Consider the following 20,851-nt stretch of genomic DNA (forward strand, 5'->3'; position numbering starts at 1 on the left):
AGAGCTGACTAATTTTATCTTAGAGACTGGGGAGGAGAGCTCATGTAAAATTTCAATAAACTCTCCCTGTACTTGACAGCTTAGTGTTTCAGTCCGCTTTGCAGCCTTTCCCACGCACTAGTTTCCCGGATTTTTAAAAGGTGTTCTGGGCAGAGAGGGCTCCGGGATCCAGCATGTTCCAGCAGCGGTGGGTCCTGGCACACGTTTCCTCACCGAAGGACTTCGCAGAGCTGTTCTCACTGAGAAGGGCCTTCTTATTAGTTTCTCAGCCTGCCGTCTTCCACACTGACTTATTTTCAGAAACCCTTTCTTGGAGATTATTTTATAACCTGTGAGCCTCAGAAAACACATTGGGAAAACTGCATTATGAACATGGGGCCGTAATGAATCATATTTTACAAACGAGTTTCCATTTCAGAGTGAAATAATCACCCCCTTTAATGAGTTTTAGATAATTTCAAACTCAGTTTTTTGTGAGTGGATTTTAAAAATTTCAGAAATGTATGTATTAATAAAACGAATCCATCTGAATTAACGTTTTTCTAAAAATCAAAGGACCTGAGGCCAAACTCATCCATGACTACGCAGGTGGCCATCGCCTCGCTCAGGGCTGCAGCCCACGCTCTGGCTCGGTCGGCTGGACAGGCTCCACCTGCTGCGGACAAGGGTACCCCGGCAGGCGGGGGCACCCAGAGAGCACGTTCTTCTGGCCCATCCCTTTCCGGTCCCTCCCCCAGGCCCCACAACTCCGTTGTTCAATGGCCTAACGTTTTCTTCATGCACAGACATTCCTCTTTAACAAGTCTTCCCTTTCCTTTACGCTTCTGCTCAGCTGTTGTAGGAAACGTCTTTTATTCTTCCTCTAGTCCTTCATTCTGCTCCTGAATCCCTAAACTGAAACTCTTAAGCCGTGTCTAAAAGCACACAAGTTCTGGTGGATAAGCGGCTGTTAGAGGGAAAGCCATCCATTCCGGTGAAAAAACACTTCCAGGCCGGAGCTCCCTTTTCAGTTCTCACTACCCTTCGCAAGACTCTTGAAGTCTCCTGCTGCTTCTTACTTAAAGGACTTTTTATTGCTTAAGGAATCAGCTGCTAGCACGGTTTCATACCGTTTCTCACTACACATGGACATCATATTCGCTGCAAGCGGCGTGTCACCAGCTTTCCCAGGAGTGTGAGGCGTGTACCACTGTCCATAGGAAAACAGCGCTAACTCACCTGCTAACGAACCTCCAGAATGGAACACACAGCCGGAGACCCCAGGGACCAGCAAAACTTCCTTCACTTCATTCTTCCCTATACTTCACTTCAACGGAACAATAAATGGCTTCTTCCTTTTCATCTCAATCCTCCCTCAAAAATCTCCCTGCTTCTCCACAAAAATCTGATGGTCAATTATAGGCCAACTGGACAGTGTTCACTAAAGCATTATATATCCTTAACTGTAAGCTGTATCAGGGCTATAATGTAATATATAAGCTCAACATGCAAGCTCACATACTAAAAGGAGACTGGCACAGAGGACAGAATGGTCTCCTGGCAGAACTGCACACATGCTCTAGGCCCGAGTCTGTCAGAAAGCTTGGCCGATGACTGCCATGCTTCAGTTGGGAAAACTGATTTGGCTCAGTGTCCTTTTCACATGGAAAGAATTGTATCAACAAAAAGAAATGGAAACAACAACATTCATTTCCAAGTACTTGGGCCCCACGGTGTCCGGGCCTGTCCCGTGCTGCAGCGGGAGGGCAGCAGTGACTCCTAACACAGAGGACGGAGCAGCAGCCCCGCCCCAGAGAAGGCAGAACAAAGGAGAGCGACCACGCGGAGCAGTTTCCGTTTTCATTGTTTTACTTTATGCGCAGGACTTGACTTCACTACAAAACCACCCCTGTAAGCCCACCAGCAAGCACTGAGTCACATCTACTTAAAGCAGCAAACGGAATCTGAGGTGATGCTGGTCTGCGTGATCTTGGAAAGGAGACCGGTGCGACGGGAGCTGTAATTAATAACAAGTGCCACACGCTACGCTAAAGCGACAGGCATAGATTTAGGAAAACATTTATCCTTTCCCCCATACATATAAGTACTTTAAAATTCCACAAGACACACTGTTGACAATACACAGTTTTATGATTATCTGAATTAAAATTAAAATGCTTAAGTTAACCTCAAGTATCTGTAATTCCTATCTGAATTGTTCTGATCAGCAATAAAACGAACGCTAACCCCCACACAGTTTGGGAAGTTCAAAACATCCAAGAAAACAAACTGACCTAAATTAAATTACAGAATTTAACTGAAATAGAAAAGCCAAAGAACTCTACTGTATGTAACAGGAACCATACTACTCAAAAAGAAAGAATATTTATTTACCAGACATAATTTGACTTTTTAGTCAGAGTATGCTAATATTTTATCCACTGAGAAATTAACCAGTTTCTTGAGCAATACCTTTTTAAAAGACATAAGCAAACTGAAAATAAAGTTAGGCCTCTCTCACGATGTGTAATTTCTTCATTATGATGGAATGCAACAAAACATCTTGCCCTTGGGTTGCGCGGCTTCAGCCAGAACAAATGCAAATGGCTTGCGGGTTGACAGCTGTTTGATAAGGCGCCTGCACAAGACCTGCATGCTTTACTTTCTCCCGTGAAACTTGGGATGAAAGGCAGAAGGCAGGAAGGGAATTAATGTAGCATACAGTCTAAAGGCAATGCTACAGCCGTGATTAAGTAGAAAAGTTAAAAGGCACAGATTTTCCACAGCTTCGCTGCGTGCAACCCATCCGTGTAACAAGTTGACAGGCCTGGCGCGTCAGCTCCATCATCCCCTCCGACAGCTAAAACGCACGCCGCATCCCTTTTCAGAGGAAATGTGCGTCTGCACCATGAAGCGTTGTACATTATTTCTGAGCACTGCAGGGGGCTTACGTCCATATGGAACCTTCACAAATATTACCACAGATCAAACCGCGGCGGTGCGGCAGATCTGACATACCTATTTAAATGAGCAGCAGGGGGCCGCGGCAGCCTCGGGCTGCGCACAGACAACCTCGCGGAACGCCTGCGCCTCAGCTCCATTACTCAGCAAAGATACACTCTGCATTTATCACTCACTTCATTTCTGCCAGGGCAAGAAGCTCATTTGCCCAAGGTCAACAAAAACGAAAATAAGGTTTTCTTTTTTTGTCCCCCAAGAAATAAATGTACCTGACAAGTGAGGATTCTGTCCTCTGGGTTTATCAGTCTAAAGAGCAGAGGGGATGAGTGCATGGGATTCAAGCAGCCTGAAATCGGGGTGTGTGTGGGAAAATGGGGGGGGGGGGATTACAATAAATACTCTAAAAAGTCACACAATGAATAAAGTAAAACTGCACATGTTCTAAGGATGAAATGGGTTCTGCTGCTCAAACCTGGATTCTGGCATCCAGGTCTCCCCGTTATTCTGGGGAATTCCTGAGTTTACTCGCCATCACACACAGGCTCTGAAAGGACACTTCTAGGACACTCCAATGCAGGTGGAAGTCAACGTCATAAAATAATTTCTTGGGTCTTTTTTCTAGGCTTGCTAGACTCATACACCGCATAAGTCTATGAAGAGCAATAACTGTACCTAAGTAACCAATACAGTTAACTGTCTTGACTCTCTCCCAAGGTGCCTTGCAGCTCCCACCACACTCCACAGAGATTCACAGACTCGGCCTTGCCCTGCCTCACGTTTTACCTGTATTGCACACACACGCACTATCTGCTAACAGGATCTCAATTTGTAAGTAAAAGCATTAGCAAACAACCATTCTGTTATAAATTCTATAATGTTTATCTTGAGAAAAATGAATAAAATATAAAGTCTTTAACATACTGTTTTACCTCTAAAAGTTCTATTTTTGTCCATTATGAACCGCGAAACTTAGCAAAATCTCTGGTATAATCAGTTAGCTTACAGTTCCTATTATTTATCATAAATGTAATATACTTACATGCATTAATGAGTAATATGACTGCTTGCCAGTATAAAACAGATAATGAAATGGACGGCCATCTTCTCCCCACTGGATTGCTAATAAAAAGCCAGATGAAAACAAATAAACAAAATAAAATACACAGAAAGAGACCAAATAGATGTATTTAATTGCAGTTATGAGACATGTTAGTAATTCTGATTTAACTTTAAAGGTAACAAAAACATTAATATTTAAAATTTTAATATTTAGTTTAGCATGTTTAACATGCAAATATTTTGGCTACTTATTTAATACCCATCGACATAAAACAATGTATTTGAGTAACTATCCTAAATATCTCACCACGAGAATTTCTATAACTTCTTTTAAACAAACACACGTAAAATAGCCAAAATCATCCCGATAGGATAAAAATATTTTGGTGTGACTGCAAATACCATGCACTCCCATATTCTTAAAAATAAAAACAAAAACTGCTAGTCAATAATGTACTTCATTCGGAAATTAGAAACAGGCATAATATAGCAAAGAAAAAAAAACTAAGTGGATTTTTCCATGCCACATTATTTATTTCAACTCTGTGATGACATACCTCCAAAAATTTAAAATGTCTAAAACTGAAGGGGCCCCAAAAGGTGCTACATGTAATTCCTTTTGAAATACAGATGGCCCTTCACTCTAATGAACACCAAACAGACTGAGTGGAGTCTCTAGTAAATAAAGCAAACACCAACTCCCCGGTTCTCTTGTTTCTGTTAACAATTTGTAGGAATCTAATACATTAAAAATTATACTCCTCTGTCCATTCCGTAAATTGTAAACTCTCTTCTCCCAATCTGTCACTTGCCTTTTAATTGTGTTTGTGGTGTCTTTTATAATCCAAAGTTTAACATAAATGTTTTTGTAGAATCTGTCACTTTTTCTCTATTGCAGTGTACTTCAAATGTTTTTTCATTATCAACCCTATTAAGGAGCCTTTTTAGACTTTTTTTCCTAATTGCCTCTTTTCCCCATGAAATTTTAATGCCTAACATCCTGCATATCGGTTGATGTGTACTGTGGTGGCCCTTCAGAGGGCCGAAACATTCTAATAGCGGAGATTTTTTCCACTTCCTCTGAACCAATTTATTCCCCTTTGGGCTCAACATCCCTCCCGCTGAGAAAGCATGCTTTTAAGAAAGCATTGTTTTCCTATTCTCTGAATTTTTGTTTTCATGTTAGAAATTTAATCTACCTGGAATTTACATTTGGGAGAGAGAAATGCAACTACGGTGAGTCATTACTTTCTGTTGAAATGCCACCTGCACAACATAACATGTAAGTGATCTTTCCCTCCTGAGGGTAACTGGCATTACACATGGGCCGCTTTAAGTGAATACACCTGAAAAGAAGACCAAACGTTCACAGTAACTGGTGAGAAAGAAATCCTGAGTTCAGCTTGAAAAAATTAAACAAGATTCTTAATTGTCAATGGTTTGAGGATGAATTAAATAGTTCTCCAACATCCCTATCACAGGCTGCAAAATTTCCAATATTTATAACTTTACTATGCAATAAATTTTCATTACACTGAAAAGCAACCAGTTAAAAAGTGACCAAGAAAGACAAACATCATGGCTACAGATGAGACTTTACTGTAAAGCTTGGAGGAATTTTGAGTTGGGTCTCATTTCATGTGAGTGTTTAAGTGTGAGTGTGTATGTGTATATTTGATTTCATAAAGTATGCATGTATATACATATATGTATATATGTATGTATTTATATGTAGGCTTGATTTAATTCAATCTAAGATGTCACAGATTTTAAGATGGCCCATTATGCAACTTTTACAGAGAGAAAAAACCCCAACACTTGATAGCATGCTTCATAGTTTACATTATTGTATAATGAATCCTGTTATCAAAGACTAAAGGCCCAGTGCACAAATTTGTGCATGGGTGGGGTTCTAAATTCCTTTGCTGAACTTACATACGCATTCCTATTGAAATATAGAAGATTTTTTATACATTTTTAAAAAACACAGGTTTTAACTTATGTTTAAACTATATACTTGCTGAATGTTTGTGCCCTTCTCAAAATTCATATATTGGGGCCTAATCCCCAATTTACTACTAGTATTTGGGTGTGGGGTCTTTGAGAGGTAATTTGGGCTCTGCTCTCGTGAATGGGATTAGTGTTCTCATAAAAGGAATCCCCAAGAGCCCCCTAGTTCCTTCCCCCATGGGAAGACACAGGGGAAGTCAGCTGTCTATGAACCAGGAAGTGGGCACACAGGAAGCATTGAATCCCCAACTACATGGAAGGAAGGAAATAATAAAGATCAGAGGGGAAATAAATAAAGACAAAGAAAAAATTAAAAAGATCAATGAAACTAAAAGCTGATTCTCTGCAACAATAAACAAAACTGACAAATCTCTAGTAATACTCATAAAAAAAAAAAGAGCCCAAATAAATAAAAATCAAAAATGCAAGAGATTACAGTTGACTCTACAGAAATACAAAAGATCATTAACTTGTACGAGGAACAATTATATGCCAACAAATTGGGCAATCTAGGAGAAATGGATAAATTTCTAGAGACATGCAATCGTTCAAGACTAAGCCAAGAAGAAAACAATCTGAACAGACCTAGAACTAGCAATGAAACTGAAGCAGTAATTAAAAAAACACATAAAACTCCTGCCTGGCTGGTGTGGCTCAGTGGTTGACTGTGTTGACTTATGAACCAGGAGGGCACAGTTCGATTCCCTGTCAGGGCACATACCCAGGTTTGGACTCGATCCCCAATGGGGGGCATGCAGGAAGCAGCCAGTCAATGATTCTCTCTTATCATTGATGTTTCTCTCTTTCTCTCTCCCTCTCCCTTCTTCTCTGAAATCAATTTAAAAAAAAAATCCCAACAAATAAAAGTTCAGAACCAAACTCCTTCATAGGTGAATTCTACCATTTAAAAAAGAATAAATACCTATCCTTCTCAAACTGTTCCAAACAATTAAAGAGAAAGGAACTTTTCCACACTCATTCTATGAGGCTAACATTACTCTGATACCAAAACCAGACAAAGACACTACAAAAAGAATTACAGGCCAATTTCGCTGATAAACACAGATGTAAAAATTCTCAACAAAATACTAGTAAACCAAATTCAACAATATTAAAAAGATCATACTCCATGATCCTGGTGGATTTATATAATGGATACAAGAATGGTTTGATATCCACAAAACAATTACTGTGACACATAACATTAACAAAACCAACAATAAGAATCCATGATCATCTCAATAGATGCAGAAAAGAATTTGACAAAATTCAATATTCATCTATGATAAAATCTCTCAACAAAGTGTGTACAGAAGAAACTTACTTCATGATGATAAAGGCTATCTATGACCAGCCCACAGCTAACATCATTCTTAAGGCTTTTCCTCTAAGATCAGGAACAAGACAAAGATGCCCATTCTCACCACTATTATTCAATATAGTACTGGAAGTACTAGCCACAGCAACCAGACAGAAAAAGAAGCAGAAGTCATCCAAATTGGAAAGAAAAAAGTAAAAGTATCCTATTTGCAGATGACATGATACTATATAGAGAGAACCCTAAACATTCCACACAAAAATGTGATTAGAACTAATAAATGAGCTCAATAAAGCTGAAATATATAGAAATCTGTCATGTTTCTATACTCTAATAATGAATGATCATAAGAGAAATTAAGAAAACAACCCCATGTTAATGCATCAAAATAATAAAATAATAAAAAACAAATAAAATACCTTAAGGAATAAATTTAACCAAGGAGATGAAAGACCTGTATTTTGAAAACTATAAGACATTGAAGAAAGAAACTGAAGAGGACAAAAATAAATGGAAGGATATACCACGCTCTTAGATTGGAAGGATTATTTTCATTACAGTGATCATACTACACAAAGTAATCTACAGATTCAATGCAATCTACAGCAAAATACCAATGGCATTCTTCTCAAAACAAGAATAATTCTAAAACTTATATGGAATCACAAAGGACCACAAGTAGCCAAGCAGTCTTGAGAAGGAAGAACAAGGTTGAAAGTATCACATGTCGTGCTTCAAACTATTCTACAAAACTATAATAATCATAACAGTAACATAGTGCCAAAGACAGACACAGCCCTAAGATAAACCCTTGTTATAAGGCCAATTAATTTAAGACAAGGAGGGAAGATTATGCAATGGAAAAATGATATTTTCTTAACTGGTGTTGGGAAAACTGAACAGATCATGTATTATAGAAAAAAATGAAACTGAACCATTATCTTATACCACATACAAAAATAAACTCAAATCTACCATAAGACTCAGCAATACTTCTGGGTATGAAAGTGAAACCACTAATTCAAAAAGACATATGCACCCCTATGTTCATTGCAGCATTATTTACAAGAGGCCTGGTGCACGAAATTCGTGCATGGGAGGGAGGGAAGGATGTCCCCAGCCTGCACCCTCTCCAATCCAGGACATCCCTCTCACAATCCTGGACTGCTGGCTCCTAATCGCTCACCTGCCTGCCTACGTGGTCACCCCTAATTGCTCACCCTCCAGCTGCTGGCCTGATTGCCTCACACTGCCTCTGTATGCCAGTCTAATTGGCCCTAGTTGCCTCCCCAACTCCCCGTGCGGGCCTGGTTACCCCTAACTGCTCCCCACTGTTGGCCAGGTCGTCCTCAACTGCCCCCTCCCTGTCGGCCTGGTCGCTCCTAACTGCCTCCCCGCTCCCCCCCCCCCCACCACCGGCCTGGTTATCCCTTACTGTCCCCCTCACAGCCTGGTCATCCCCAACTTCCCCCTCCCACTGGCCTAATCATCCCTCACTGTTCCCCCTGCCAGTCTGATTGTCCCCAACTGCCCCATCTGCTGGCCTGGTCTCCTCCAACTGCACCCCCCCGCCGGCCTGGTCGCCCCTAAATGCCCCCCACCCCCAACTGGTCTGGTTGCCTCTAACTGTCCGCCCCTGCTGGCCTGGTCGCCTCCAACTGCCCCCCTCTGACCTGGTCACCTCCAACTGCCCCCCTCTGCCGGCCTGGTTGCCCCCAATGCACTACCCCCTGCCAACCTGGTCACTCCACACAGCCTGCTGTTCAGTCATTTGGTCACCCCTCACTAACTCCCCTGTTGGCCTGGTCAAAGACAGCTATCTTGTGAGGGTGTGAGGGTTAATTTGCATATTACCTCTTTATTATACCAGATAGCCAAGATATGCAAGCAACATAGGTGTCCTCCATAGATGAATAAATAAAGAAATGACACATTCTATATATACAATGCAATATTACTCAGCAACAAAAAAGAACCCAAACCTGTCATTTGCAACACCATGGTGAAATAAGTCAGACAGAAAAACAAATACCACATGATTTCACTTACATGTGGATTAAAAAACAAACAAATAAAACAAAAACAGACTCACAGAAACAAAGAACAAACTAATGGTTGTCAGAGGGGAGAAGGGTGGAGGGATGGGTGAAGAAAGTGAACTGGAATAATCAACAATATAGTTGTGGGTATGCAAAACAGTGCTTATTCTTGTATTATTTGTTTATTAATTATTATGAACAGTATAAATCTATTTTTGCCCCCTCTGTATTTCTAAATAGTCTGAAATCTGAATTTTGATTTCCTCTTTAACATAATAGTTTTATGGTTAAGTTTTAAGTCGGAAAAATCTAATCTATAACACCTACTTTTGGGAATTTGTTAGGTTTTCTCTATCACCTGTTACACGGTATTTCTATTAATATTCCATTGGCATCTGCATAGCAAATGTATTCTTTGCACTTGTATCTGTAGCTATAAAATCATGCTGTGTTATTCAAATTCTTTAGAGATTTAGTTAACAGCTTTTGCTTTAAATATTTCAATGGTAAATGCTTGGTGCAAAAAGGTTCATGGTCGTCAAATCCATTTAATAGATATTAGTTTTATCAACATAAACTAATATTCTTGTTTCACTGAACCATTCCCCAATCGCCCTGAATTCCATTTTGTTTAGTATTAGGTACCACTCTTTGCTTCTGTCATCAATCTGTATATATCTTTGCTTATCCTAATATTTATATCACTTGCTTTAAATAGTAAAGCAGGATTTTTATGTTAACTCAATCTAGAAGCTTTCATCTTTTAACCAGGAAAGCAATAATATACTGCAAGTGTAATAATTTATTCAACTCTAAAATTGAATTTTACCTCTTTATTGAACCAGACAGCCAAGATATGCAAGCAACATAGGCGTCCATTGATAGATGAATAAATAAAGAAGTGGCACATACTGTATATACAATGCAATATTACTCAGCAACAAAAGAGAACCCAATCCTGCCATTTGCAACATGATGGTTTGCAAATTCATTCAGACTTTTTAACAGAAAAAATCATTTTGTCCTATTATTCAAAAAATAAAGCAAAATGGGTAGGTAGGTGGCAAAAATATTTTGCTGATTCTATGGGAGTACTGTTTATTGTTTTAATTTATTTTTCTTTTTTATTTAATTTATTGGGGTGACATCTATATACAATATATAAAAGGTTAATATGCTAAGTGTCCACCAGTTTGTTATAACATGAACTGATCATCAGGGGGCAGATGCTCAATGCACAGGCATGGAAACATTGAACAGACTAATGAATCTCAGAGGGAAGGAGCAACGGGGGAGAAAGGAGGGTAAGAGATTAACCAAAGATCTTATATGTATACTAGTGGCCTGGTGCATGGATTCGTGCACTGTCGGGGTTCTTGGCCTGGCCTGTGCCCTTTCGCAACCTGGGACCCCTTAGGGTATGTTGGACTGCCAGTTTCGGCTCAATCCCTTCAGGACAGGCCGAGGGACCCCACGAGTGCATGAATCCATGCACCAGGCCTCTAGTTGGTTAATAAAATTATATAGGTTTCAGGGTACAATTCTATAATATATCATCTGTGTATTGGACTGTGCGTTTACCACCCCAAGTCTCCATCACTGTTTATGTCCTCTTTCCCCTCTTCTTCTTTATTTTTTAATATATGTTTTTAATTGATTTCAGAGGAAGGGAGAGGGAGAGAAAGAAACAACACTGATGAGAGAGATTCAACTGATTGGCTGCCTCTTGCACACCCCCTACTGGGGATAGAGCCTGCAATCCAGGCATGTTCCCTAACTGGGAATCAAACTGTTCATGGGTTGATACTCAACCACTGAGCACCACCAGCTGGGTACCCCTTTTACCCTCTGTTATCTTCCCTCACCCCCTTTCCCCTCTGGTAATCACCACACTGTTTTCTGTGACTATAATTTTCTGTAACTAGGATTTTCTAATTCCTATGTAAGAAAATCCTACCAACACTGACATATTTCTAAAATAACACAGGGGCACGTGTCAGGGACAAACAGAAGTTCATAGGCTGATGCTCAACATTGAGCCTCATGGGCCAGGCTAAAAAAAATGATTTCTTGCTTTAATAATACTTTTTAAATGAACTGAAAACTACCTCCAGTCCACTCTGAATAAGAGGTTTCAAATGTAAAGGAAAAAATAGTAAATGTATTACTTCCTGGCAACCTTAAAGCCTGTGTTTTCTTTAAGATTTTAAGGATTTAAAAGGTAAAATCATAAAGAAGCCAGAGAAAACAGTGGGTCAGATAAAAATGATGGTTAAATGTTCATTAGAAACAATACATGACAAGAGATGAAGGAATCACATCAATAAAGTAATGAAAGACCAAAAAATGGAGGTGGGGGATTTTTAAAAAAATATATTTTTTTAATTGATTTTTTACAGAGAGGGAGAGAGAGGGACAGAGAGCTAGAAATATCGATGAGAGAGAATCATCGATCAGCTGCCTCTTGCACACCCCCTACTGGGAATGTGCCCGCAAACAAGGTACATGCCCTTGACCGGAATCGAACCCGGGTCCCTTCAGTCCCCAAGCCGACGCTCTATCCATTGAGCCAAACCGGTCTCGGCTTATTATAAATATTTTTGACCTACCACACAACCACCATGATATACAAGAGTTCATTTCCATACTATGTAAATGACTGCTGACATGTAATATAACAATATAGCAAAAATAACTGATTATTTCATTCTTAAGCAAACTTACCTTTCTGTTTTGGAAAAATCTGTTCAGGATGCTGTAAAATAAATTTAAAAATGCATTAGATAATTACTGCAACATATAAAACTAAGTGAAATTTTTAAAAATATGAATTAAGATAATTACCTTCATTATTGGTCTGGCTCGCTTCTCAAACAAACCACTGGGGAAAAGATAAGCAATAGCTCTCTGAAAATATACATAAAGGTTAGTTAATAACTGTTATAGAAACCAGTTAATGTTATGGTTAACAGTTATTGAGTGCAAATGTGCCAGATATCACATTAACAGTTTCATATGCATTATCTCATTTCAACATAATCAAAATGAAAGGATGTTACCACATACACATCCCCCAGAAGAAAACTGTAAGGAAAGTAGCTCCTGGTTCTACAACCCCCAGGAGATGCCTGAAACTCCTGATAATCCCCATCTCCGTGTATGCCATGGTTTTTCCTATACACACATACATGCCTCTGGTGACATTTACAGCTTCTCTTTGGCAGAACTGAATTGCCAGCACTATCACTCTTGGGATTTGGGCCCTTGTTAAGTAAAATAAGGGTTACTTGAACATAAGCACTGTGACACCTCAAAGTGAACTTGATACTAAGTGATTAAGGGCAGGGAGTGAATACAGCTTGGAGACAGAGGACAAAGGCTGGTTCACATCCCGGGTGAGAGAGAACAGGACAGCGATTTCTGGAGTTTTCCATTTAGTATTTTCAGAGTGAGAAAGTCCACAGGTAGCTGAAACTGAGGAAAGCGCAACTGTGGATAAGGGGGTATTACCGTATTAAAGTAGTTATGAACAATTTTTAAATGTGTCCTCAAACATGAAAGTAATAGCACGCCTACGGATCATCTCTCCCTTTTAAAGGAACCCTAGACCGCTGCCACAGCCACACCACTGCTGAGCTAATGTGCCCTACCGCCCAGCTGGAAGTACAAATATCGGGCAGAACACTGGTCAGAGCAGGATCGATGTCTTATCCACAGTGATACCCACTGATTTCTGGCTGCTCTTTGAACTATTCCTAGAAGTTGTAAGTGATTTTAAACTACATATTCCCAAACAAGTTCTCGAACATGTCTGTTTCTCCATGGGGATACTACTGGCACTTTGATTGCGATAGCTCCATTGTAGGCAACTTTCCTCTACACTGCAGGTCGCTTAACAGCCCTGGTTTATTAGAAATCTGGGCCATGACATCCCCAGTGCTGTGACAAATCTCACGCACACACATTTCCAATGTCCTTTACTCTGAAGGAGCAGCACTGCCGGAAACTTGAGACCAGCTTTAGCCATTTGTGTCTTCTCCAATAGCCCTGTACAACTAAAATAATAATTTTTAAAAGCCCACAAAAAGCACTCATTTTGTTGAGCGATATCAGGTGAAGTCTGAGGCCCGAGGTCTTGTGCCCTCTGCACTCTGACGACTGGCGGCCGGTGAGCACTGTGCCACTCGCCTGGAGAGCCTTTCTCAGGACGGCCACTCCCCATCACCCGGAAAGCGTGCTGGACCCCGTTCTCTCCTGCAAGTAGAGGCTATAATTTGGGGGTACAAATTCAATTACTGTAGGAGCCCAGCTGTGTCTCTGAGTCAAGCTTATTCTCATTCAAGCTTTTGCCAATGAAATTGACACTAAAAAATGTGAAATATCAGTGTTAATTTTGTGACTTTTTTCTTTTTAAAACCAGGAACACCAGTCCTTTCCTTCTCTGATGGAGAAAAGATGGAATTTTTAATAAGCAATGTAAGTAACTGCCATAGGCAAAAGATAAACTAGATCCAAACCTCACACCACATATTACAATGAACTCTACATGAGTCAGAGAGCTAAACACAGAAAATGGCAACAAAACAAGTACTAAACAACATCAGTGAATTCTTTATAATGTAGATATCAAAATCTTCCTTAACTATGACTCAAAATTCAGAAGCAAAAAAGACTGACCAAATTAAGCTATATTAAAAAATGAAAAAATATGGCTCTAATGTATTCACAATAAGAGAAGTACAGTTAAAACCACTGAGTAAATGCTTTTCATCCAACAGAACTAGCAAAAATTCAAAAGCCTGACAGCACACTGCTGAAGGTTAGAGAGCTCTGCAGTGCCTTGCTGTTGGAGTGTTAAATGGTGCCACCAATAAGGAAAGTTTGACACTATCTAACAAAACTACATATTTCTCCCAGCAACCCTGTTTCTATAAATTGCTCTTAAAGATACTCCCCCTCACAAATACATAAGCACAGGTTATTCATTGATTCATAAGAGCAAAATATTAGAAACAACCAAATCCCCAGACATGAATTTGATTGAATAAATGATGGTACATCTATGTGACCAAGTACTTTAGAGCTATAAAAGATAAAAGATTGAAAAAAACAAGATGCAAAAGAAATGTATTTAGAATAAGACCACTAGTGTGAGAAAGAGAAACAGAAATAAGAAAATACATATTGGAACAGGAGAATAACATACACGTTCCTTTTATGCAAACATAAACACAGAAAGAATTAGGTGGAAAATGATAAAAATCATTACCAATTAAAGGACTAGAGGCCTGGTGCATGAAATTCGTGCACTCAGGGAAAAGGTCCCTAAGCCTGGATTTTGAGGGGGCGCAGGCCAGGCCGAGGGACCCCACTGGTGCATGATAAGGGCCAGGGAGGTACACAGGAGGGATCCAAGGTATGTCCAGCCTGTCTTGCAAAGTCCTGATCGGACAGACCCCAGCAGCAAGCTAACCTTCTGGTCAGCGCACATCATAACAAATTGGTTGAGCAACCTTAGCATATCATTAGCATATTATGCTTTGATTGGTTGAACAGTTGACAGAACAATCAGACACTTAGTTTATTAGGATTTTATTATATACGACTAGAGGCCCAGTGCATGAAATTTGTGCACGGGACGGGGGTGGGGTAAGGTGGGGGGGTTTCTCTTAGCCCTCTCCAATCTGGGACCACTTGGGGGATGTCCGACTGGAAGTTTAGGCATGAACCCTGTTGGCAGTTGGACATCCCTCTAGCAATAAGGAACTGCTGGCTCCTAACCGTTCACCTGCCTGCAGGCTTGATCGCCCTAACTGTCTCCCCTGCCAGTTGATACCCCTAACTGCTCTCCCCTGCTGGCCTGATCCCCCTAACAGCTCTTCTACATCCTAAGTCTGATCGTGAGAAAGCAATTAAAAGGCCAGAATGTGGGACAAATGTACAAAACCTATAGCTAGCTATAAAGGCATTTTGCAGAAAACTGGGAAAGTTTTCTGAGACTATATATATTACAGAATTATAATTATACAGTTATAACAGTAGTATTGTGGGAGACAATATGCATGTGGTTTTATAACTTGGCTCTCTATTCTGTTCTATTGATCTATGTGTCTGTTTCTCGGCCAATACCATGAGGAATTATCGTAGCTCTGTAGCATAATTTGAAGCCAAGCAGTGTGATACCTCCAGGTTCGTTCTTCTTTCTTTGGCTATTCAGGGTCTTCTGTGGTTCCATACAAATCTGATGATTTCTTGTTCCATTCTTTAAAAAATGACCTTGAGATTTTGATGGGATTGCATTAAATCTGTATATTGCTTTGGGCAATATGGCCATTTTAACTATTATTGATTCTTCCAATCCATGAACACAGGATTTTTTTCTATTGTATTGTCTCTTTTAAAAATGCTTTGTAATATTCAGTATATAGGTCTTTCCCATTCTTTGTTAAGTTTATTCCGAAGTATTCTATTCTTTTGATTCCAATTGCAAAAGGAACTGTTTCCTCCCCCTCCCCCCCCCCCCCCCCCCCCATTTCTTTTCCTGAAGTTTTATGCTTAGTATACAGGAAGGCAATGTATTTTTGCAAACTAATTTTCTACCCTGCAACTTGACTACTGGTATATTTGTTTCTTGTTCCTAATAGTTTTTTGATAGAGTCTTTAGGGTTTTCTATATACAGATGATATATATGTCATCCACAAAAAGTGACAGTTTGACTTCTTTCTTCCCTATTTGGATGCCTTCTATTTCTTTCTCTTGTCTTATTGCTCTGGCTAGGACAGTGATCACCAAATTCATTAGTCAACAGAGCCAAATATCAACAGTACAAGGATTGAAATTTCTTTTGAGAGCCAAATTTTTAAAACTTAAACTTCTAATGCCACTTCTTCAAAATAGACTTGCCCAGGCCGTGATATTTTGTGGAAGAGCCACATTCAAGGGGCCAAAGATCCGCATGTGGCTTGTGAGCTGCAGTTTGCCAACCAAGGAGCTAGGACTTCCAGTACCACCTATACTAATAAAAGGGTAATACGCTAATCAGACAGGGAGACTTTCTGGACAAGGCCTTGGTGGTGGGGCCAAGGCAGTGGCAGTTAGGGGTGATCAGGCCAGGAGGGGAGGCCATTTGGGGGCGATTAGGCTGCCGGGGGTGGGTTGGAGTTAGGGATGATCAGGCTGGCAAGGAGGCCAGTTGGGGGCACGAAGGCCAGTGGAAGTGACAGTTGAGGGTGACCAGGCCAGCAGGCAGAATGGTTAGGGATGATCAGGCAGGCAGGCAGGTGAGCGGTTAGGAGCCAGCAGTTCCAGATTGCGAGAGGGATGTCCAACTGCCAGTTTAGTCTCGATCCCTGGATAGGGCCTAGATGTCTGAAGGGTCCCAGATTGGAGAGGGTGCAGGCCGGGCTGAGGGACAACCCCTCCCATGCACGAATTTTGTGTACTGGGTCACTAGTCTATACATATAAAAGGCTAGTAAACTAAGTGCCCATCCGAATGGTAACTATGATGCACACTGATCAGCAGGGGAAAGATGCTCAACGCAGGAGCTGCCGAGACTTGGCAAGGGTGGTTCTCGGGTGATGCACCTTGAAACCAGAGAGGAGGGAGCCTGATTCCTTGTGGGGCTGTGCTATTCCATTTTTGCCTATGGGTTACGTTGTTGCCCTGAATCTGGCTTACTGCACACGTGAGTTTACGTTCCACACCCTGTACAACAGCAATTTTGCAGAGTGCCCTTTCGCACTCCAGGACCCCTTGGGGGATGTCAGAGAGCTGGTTTTAGCCCAATCCCTGCAGGCCAGGCTGAGGAACCCCACTTGTCAGAGGGATCCCACTGACTCTGCAAATGCTCTTCGAGCCACAGTGCCAACCCAGGTGTGGCTGGCCATGGAGGGACCAGAGGATGGCTCCAGGGCATGTCTGGTCCGTCTTGCCCAGTCCCACCTCACTGGCCAACTTCTAATTAATTTCCTTTCAATGTGTACAAATTCATGCACTGGGTCACTAGTGTGGAATAAGATTGGTGAGAGTGGACATCCTTAGAGGAAAAGCTTTCAGTTTTTCACCATTCAGTATGGCATCACCTGAGGGTTCACCATACATGGCCTTTATTATGTTGAGGTATCTTCCTTCTATTCCTATTGAATTGAATGTTTTAATCGCAAATGGTTATTGTATCTTATCAAATGCTTTTTCTACATCCACTGGTAAGATCATATGATTTCTATGCCTTCTTTTGTTAATGTGGTGCATTCATGGATCAATTTGTGTGCATTGAACCATCCTTGTGCCCCTGGAAAAAATGCCACTTAATCACGATGAATTATTATTACTTTTAAATGTACTGTGGTATTCGATTTGCAAGCATTTTGTTTAGAATTTTTGCATGTGTGTTAATCAGATATATTACTCTGTAGTTTTCTTTTTTGTGTTATTATTGCCAGATTATGGTATCAGGGCTCTATTGGCCTCATAGAATGTTAGGAAGTATAGTATTTTCTTCAATTTTTTTGAAGAATTTGAGAAATGAGTTTTAAATCTTTGAACACATGGTAGAATTCACTGGTGAAGCAATCTGGTCCTGGACTTTTACTTTTTTGGGAGGTTTTTGATGGTTGTTTCAATTTCCTCACTGCTGATTGATCATTTAGATATTCCAATTCTTCATGACCTAGTCTAAGAAGGTTATTTTATTTCTAGGAACTTATCCATTTCTTCTAGGTATTAAATTTAGTGGTAATTTTTTATATAATATTCTAGTTTGACCCTTTGTATATCTGTGATGTCTATGGTGACTTCTCTCTCTCATTTCTGATTTTGTTTATATGGGTCTTTTCCCATTTTTTCCTTAGTGAGTGTAGCCAGGGGGTTTGTCAATTTTATTAATCTTTTCAAAGAACCAGCTCTTTTGTTTTAAATTTTTGTAGTCCTTTTGTTCTCTTTTTCATTCAATTCTGCTCTAATTTTTATTATTTCCTTTCTTCTGTTCATGTTAGGTTGCTTTTTTCTTTCTTTTTCTGGTTCTTTAAGATTTGATGTTAGGTTGTTTACTTGGGACATCTCTTGTTTCTTGAGATAGGCCTGTAATGATATAAACTTCCCTCTCATTACTGCTTTTGCTGCATCCCAAAGGTTTTCATATGTTGTATTATCATTCTCATTTGTCTCTGTATGTCTTTTGATCTCATCTTTTATTTCTTCTTTGACCTAGTCATTTTTTAGTAATATGTTTTTTAATCTCTACACACTTGTGCGTTTCTTTACTTCCTTTTTGCAGTTGATTTCTAATATATAAGGCACCATGGTTGGGGAATATACTTGGTATAATTTCAGTCTTCTGGATTTGTTGAGGCTTGTTCTGTGACCCAACATATGGTCCATCCTTGAGAATGTTCCATGTGCACTGGAGAAGAATATATAATCTGGTGTTCCAGATGAAAGGTTCTATAATTGTCAATTATGTCCATTTGGTCTGGTGTTTCATTGAAGGCAGGTATTTCTTTTATTTATTCATTTATTTAAAAACAAACAAACAAACAAACCTTTATTGTTGAGAGTATTACAGATGTTCCCCTTTCTGCTTTTTTGCCCCCCTCCACCTGGTTCCTACCCTGACCCAAGCCATTACCACCAGACTGTGTCCATAGGTAATGCATATATGCAAATAAATTCTTTGGTTAATCTCGTCCCTCTGAAATTCGTCATGTTCCTATGCCTCTGGTTCTATTTTATTCGTCAGTTTATTTTGGTTCATTAGATTCCTTGTTCATTTATTTTGATTTTTAGGTTCAATTATTGATCAACATGTATTTATTGCCATTTTCTTGTTCATATTTTATTTATTTATTTATTTATTTTAAATATATTTTATTGATTTTTTACAGAGAGGAAGGGAGAGAGATAGAGAGCTAGAAACGTCAATGAGAGAGAAACATCGACCAGCTGCCTCTTGCACACCCCCTACTGGGGATGTGCCCGCAACCAACGTACATGCCCCAGACCGGAATCGAACCTGGGACCTTTCAGTCCGCAGACCGACGCTCTACCACTGAGCCAAACCGGTTTCGGCCCCTCTTGTTCATATTTTAAACCTTTATTTTTTTCCTTCTTCTTCTGTTTTTCTCTTGCTGTTTTTAAAATTCTTTTTAACATTTGGCATTTTAATTATGATGTACCTTGTTGTGGGCCTCTTTGATTCCTTTTATTGGGGATTCTCGATGCTTCCTGGACTTGTAAGGCTATTTCTTTCATCAGGTAGGGGAAATTTTCTGTCATTTCTTCAAATAGGTTTTCAATAACTTGCTTGCTCTCTTCTCCTTCTGTCAACCCTATAATGAGAATGTTGGTATGCTTGAAAGTTGTCCCAAAGGCTCCTTACACTATCTTCATATTTTTGGACTCCTTTTTTCTCTTTGCTCTTTTGACTGGGTGGTTTTTGCTTCCTCATATTCCAAATCATCAATTCTCAGAATCCTTTACTCCAGTGTTTCCCAAAGTGTGGTATGTGTACCTGCAAGGGTACGGGAAGAGTTTAGTGGGGGTACGTGTTGCACCGGAGTTTGATAGGGATATGCACTGCACGGTGCTTAGCTGCGCCTAATTCTACGTTCTCATGAGTACGAGGGGTACTCAGCGTTACGAAAATTATAGAAGGGGTACACATATGTCAAAAGTTTGGGAAACACTTCTAAGTCTACTCAACTGTTGAATCCCTGTAATTTATTCATTATTTCAGTTAGTATATGCTTAATTTCTGACAGATCCTTTTTCATGTCTTTGAAATTCTGAGATCCTCAAAAGTCTCACTTTGTTCCTTGAAGCTCTCATTAAGATCCTCGAGCAATCTTATAACTATTGTTTTGAACTCTGTATCTAGTAGTGTACTTGCTTCAATTTCATTTAGTTCTTTTTCTGTAGATTTCTTCTGTCTTTTATTTGTGACATGTTTCTTTATCTCTGCATTTTGGCTGCTTCCGTGTGTTTGTTTCTACGTATTAGGTAGAGCTGCTGTATCTCCTGGAATTGGTAGAACGGCCTAGTGCATTAGGTGTCCTTAAGGGCCGAGTGACTCAGTTTCCCATCACCTGAGCTAGACACACTAGGTGCACCCCTGTGTGGGCTGTGGAGGTCAGAGGGAGTGAGGGGGACCATGTAAGTTCATGAACTAGGTACTGCATGAGTCTCCAGCAGCCTCTGTGTCACTCAGTCACAATCTCTGCTGGTTTTTATGGCCCGAAGTTATAGGACTTCTCTTCCTGGCTCTGGAATCCTGGGCTGGGGGTCTGACGTGGGGCTAGGAAACGCTTGCTCCTCATGGGAGTCTTGGAATAAAAGATTTCTTCAGTGTAGTTGGACTTGAGCATTCCTAATTTTGTCTGTGTGTGAGGTAAGACAGCTGGTTGGACAGTGGCATTTGATACTTCTGATCTCTGACTTGGTTCCTTGGGGCTTGCATGGGTAATGCTATCATAGGAACCATCGGGA

The 20,851-nt window shown here is 40.2% G+C and overlaps 1 protein-coding gene across 2 annotated transcripts in view; it reads right to left on the bottom strand.

Moving 5' to 3' along the window:
• The window catches only part of MRPS9 (mitochondrial ribosomal protein S9), a 57,611-nt gene that overhangs the window by 17,450 nt on the left and 19,310 nt on the right, over nucleotides 1-20,851 (bottom strand). For both annotated transcript variants that reach the window (XM_084900911.1, XM_084900910.1), the window contains 3 exons: nucleotides 12,211-12,273; nucleotides 12,091-12,121; nucleotides 3,980-4,059 (listed from right to left, as the gene is read on the bottom strand). In XM_084900911.1, coding sequence (XP_084757037.1) covers nucleotides 3,980-4,059; nucleotides 12,091-12,121; nucleotides 12,211-12,273 — 174 coding nt within the window. The remainder of the gene's footprint in view (nucleotides 1-3,979; nucleotides 4,060-12,090; nucleotides 12,122-12,210; nucleotides 12,274-20,851) is intronic.

The sequence above is a fragment of the Pipistrellus hanaki genome, assembly GCF_964339955.1.
Source record: "Pipistrellus hanaki genome assembly, chromosome: 12".
Lineage (NCBI taxonomy): Eukaryota > Metazoa > Chordata > Mammalia > Chiroptera > Vespertilionidae > Pipistrellus > Pipistrellus hanaki.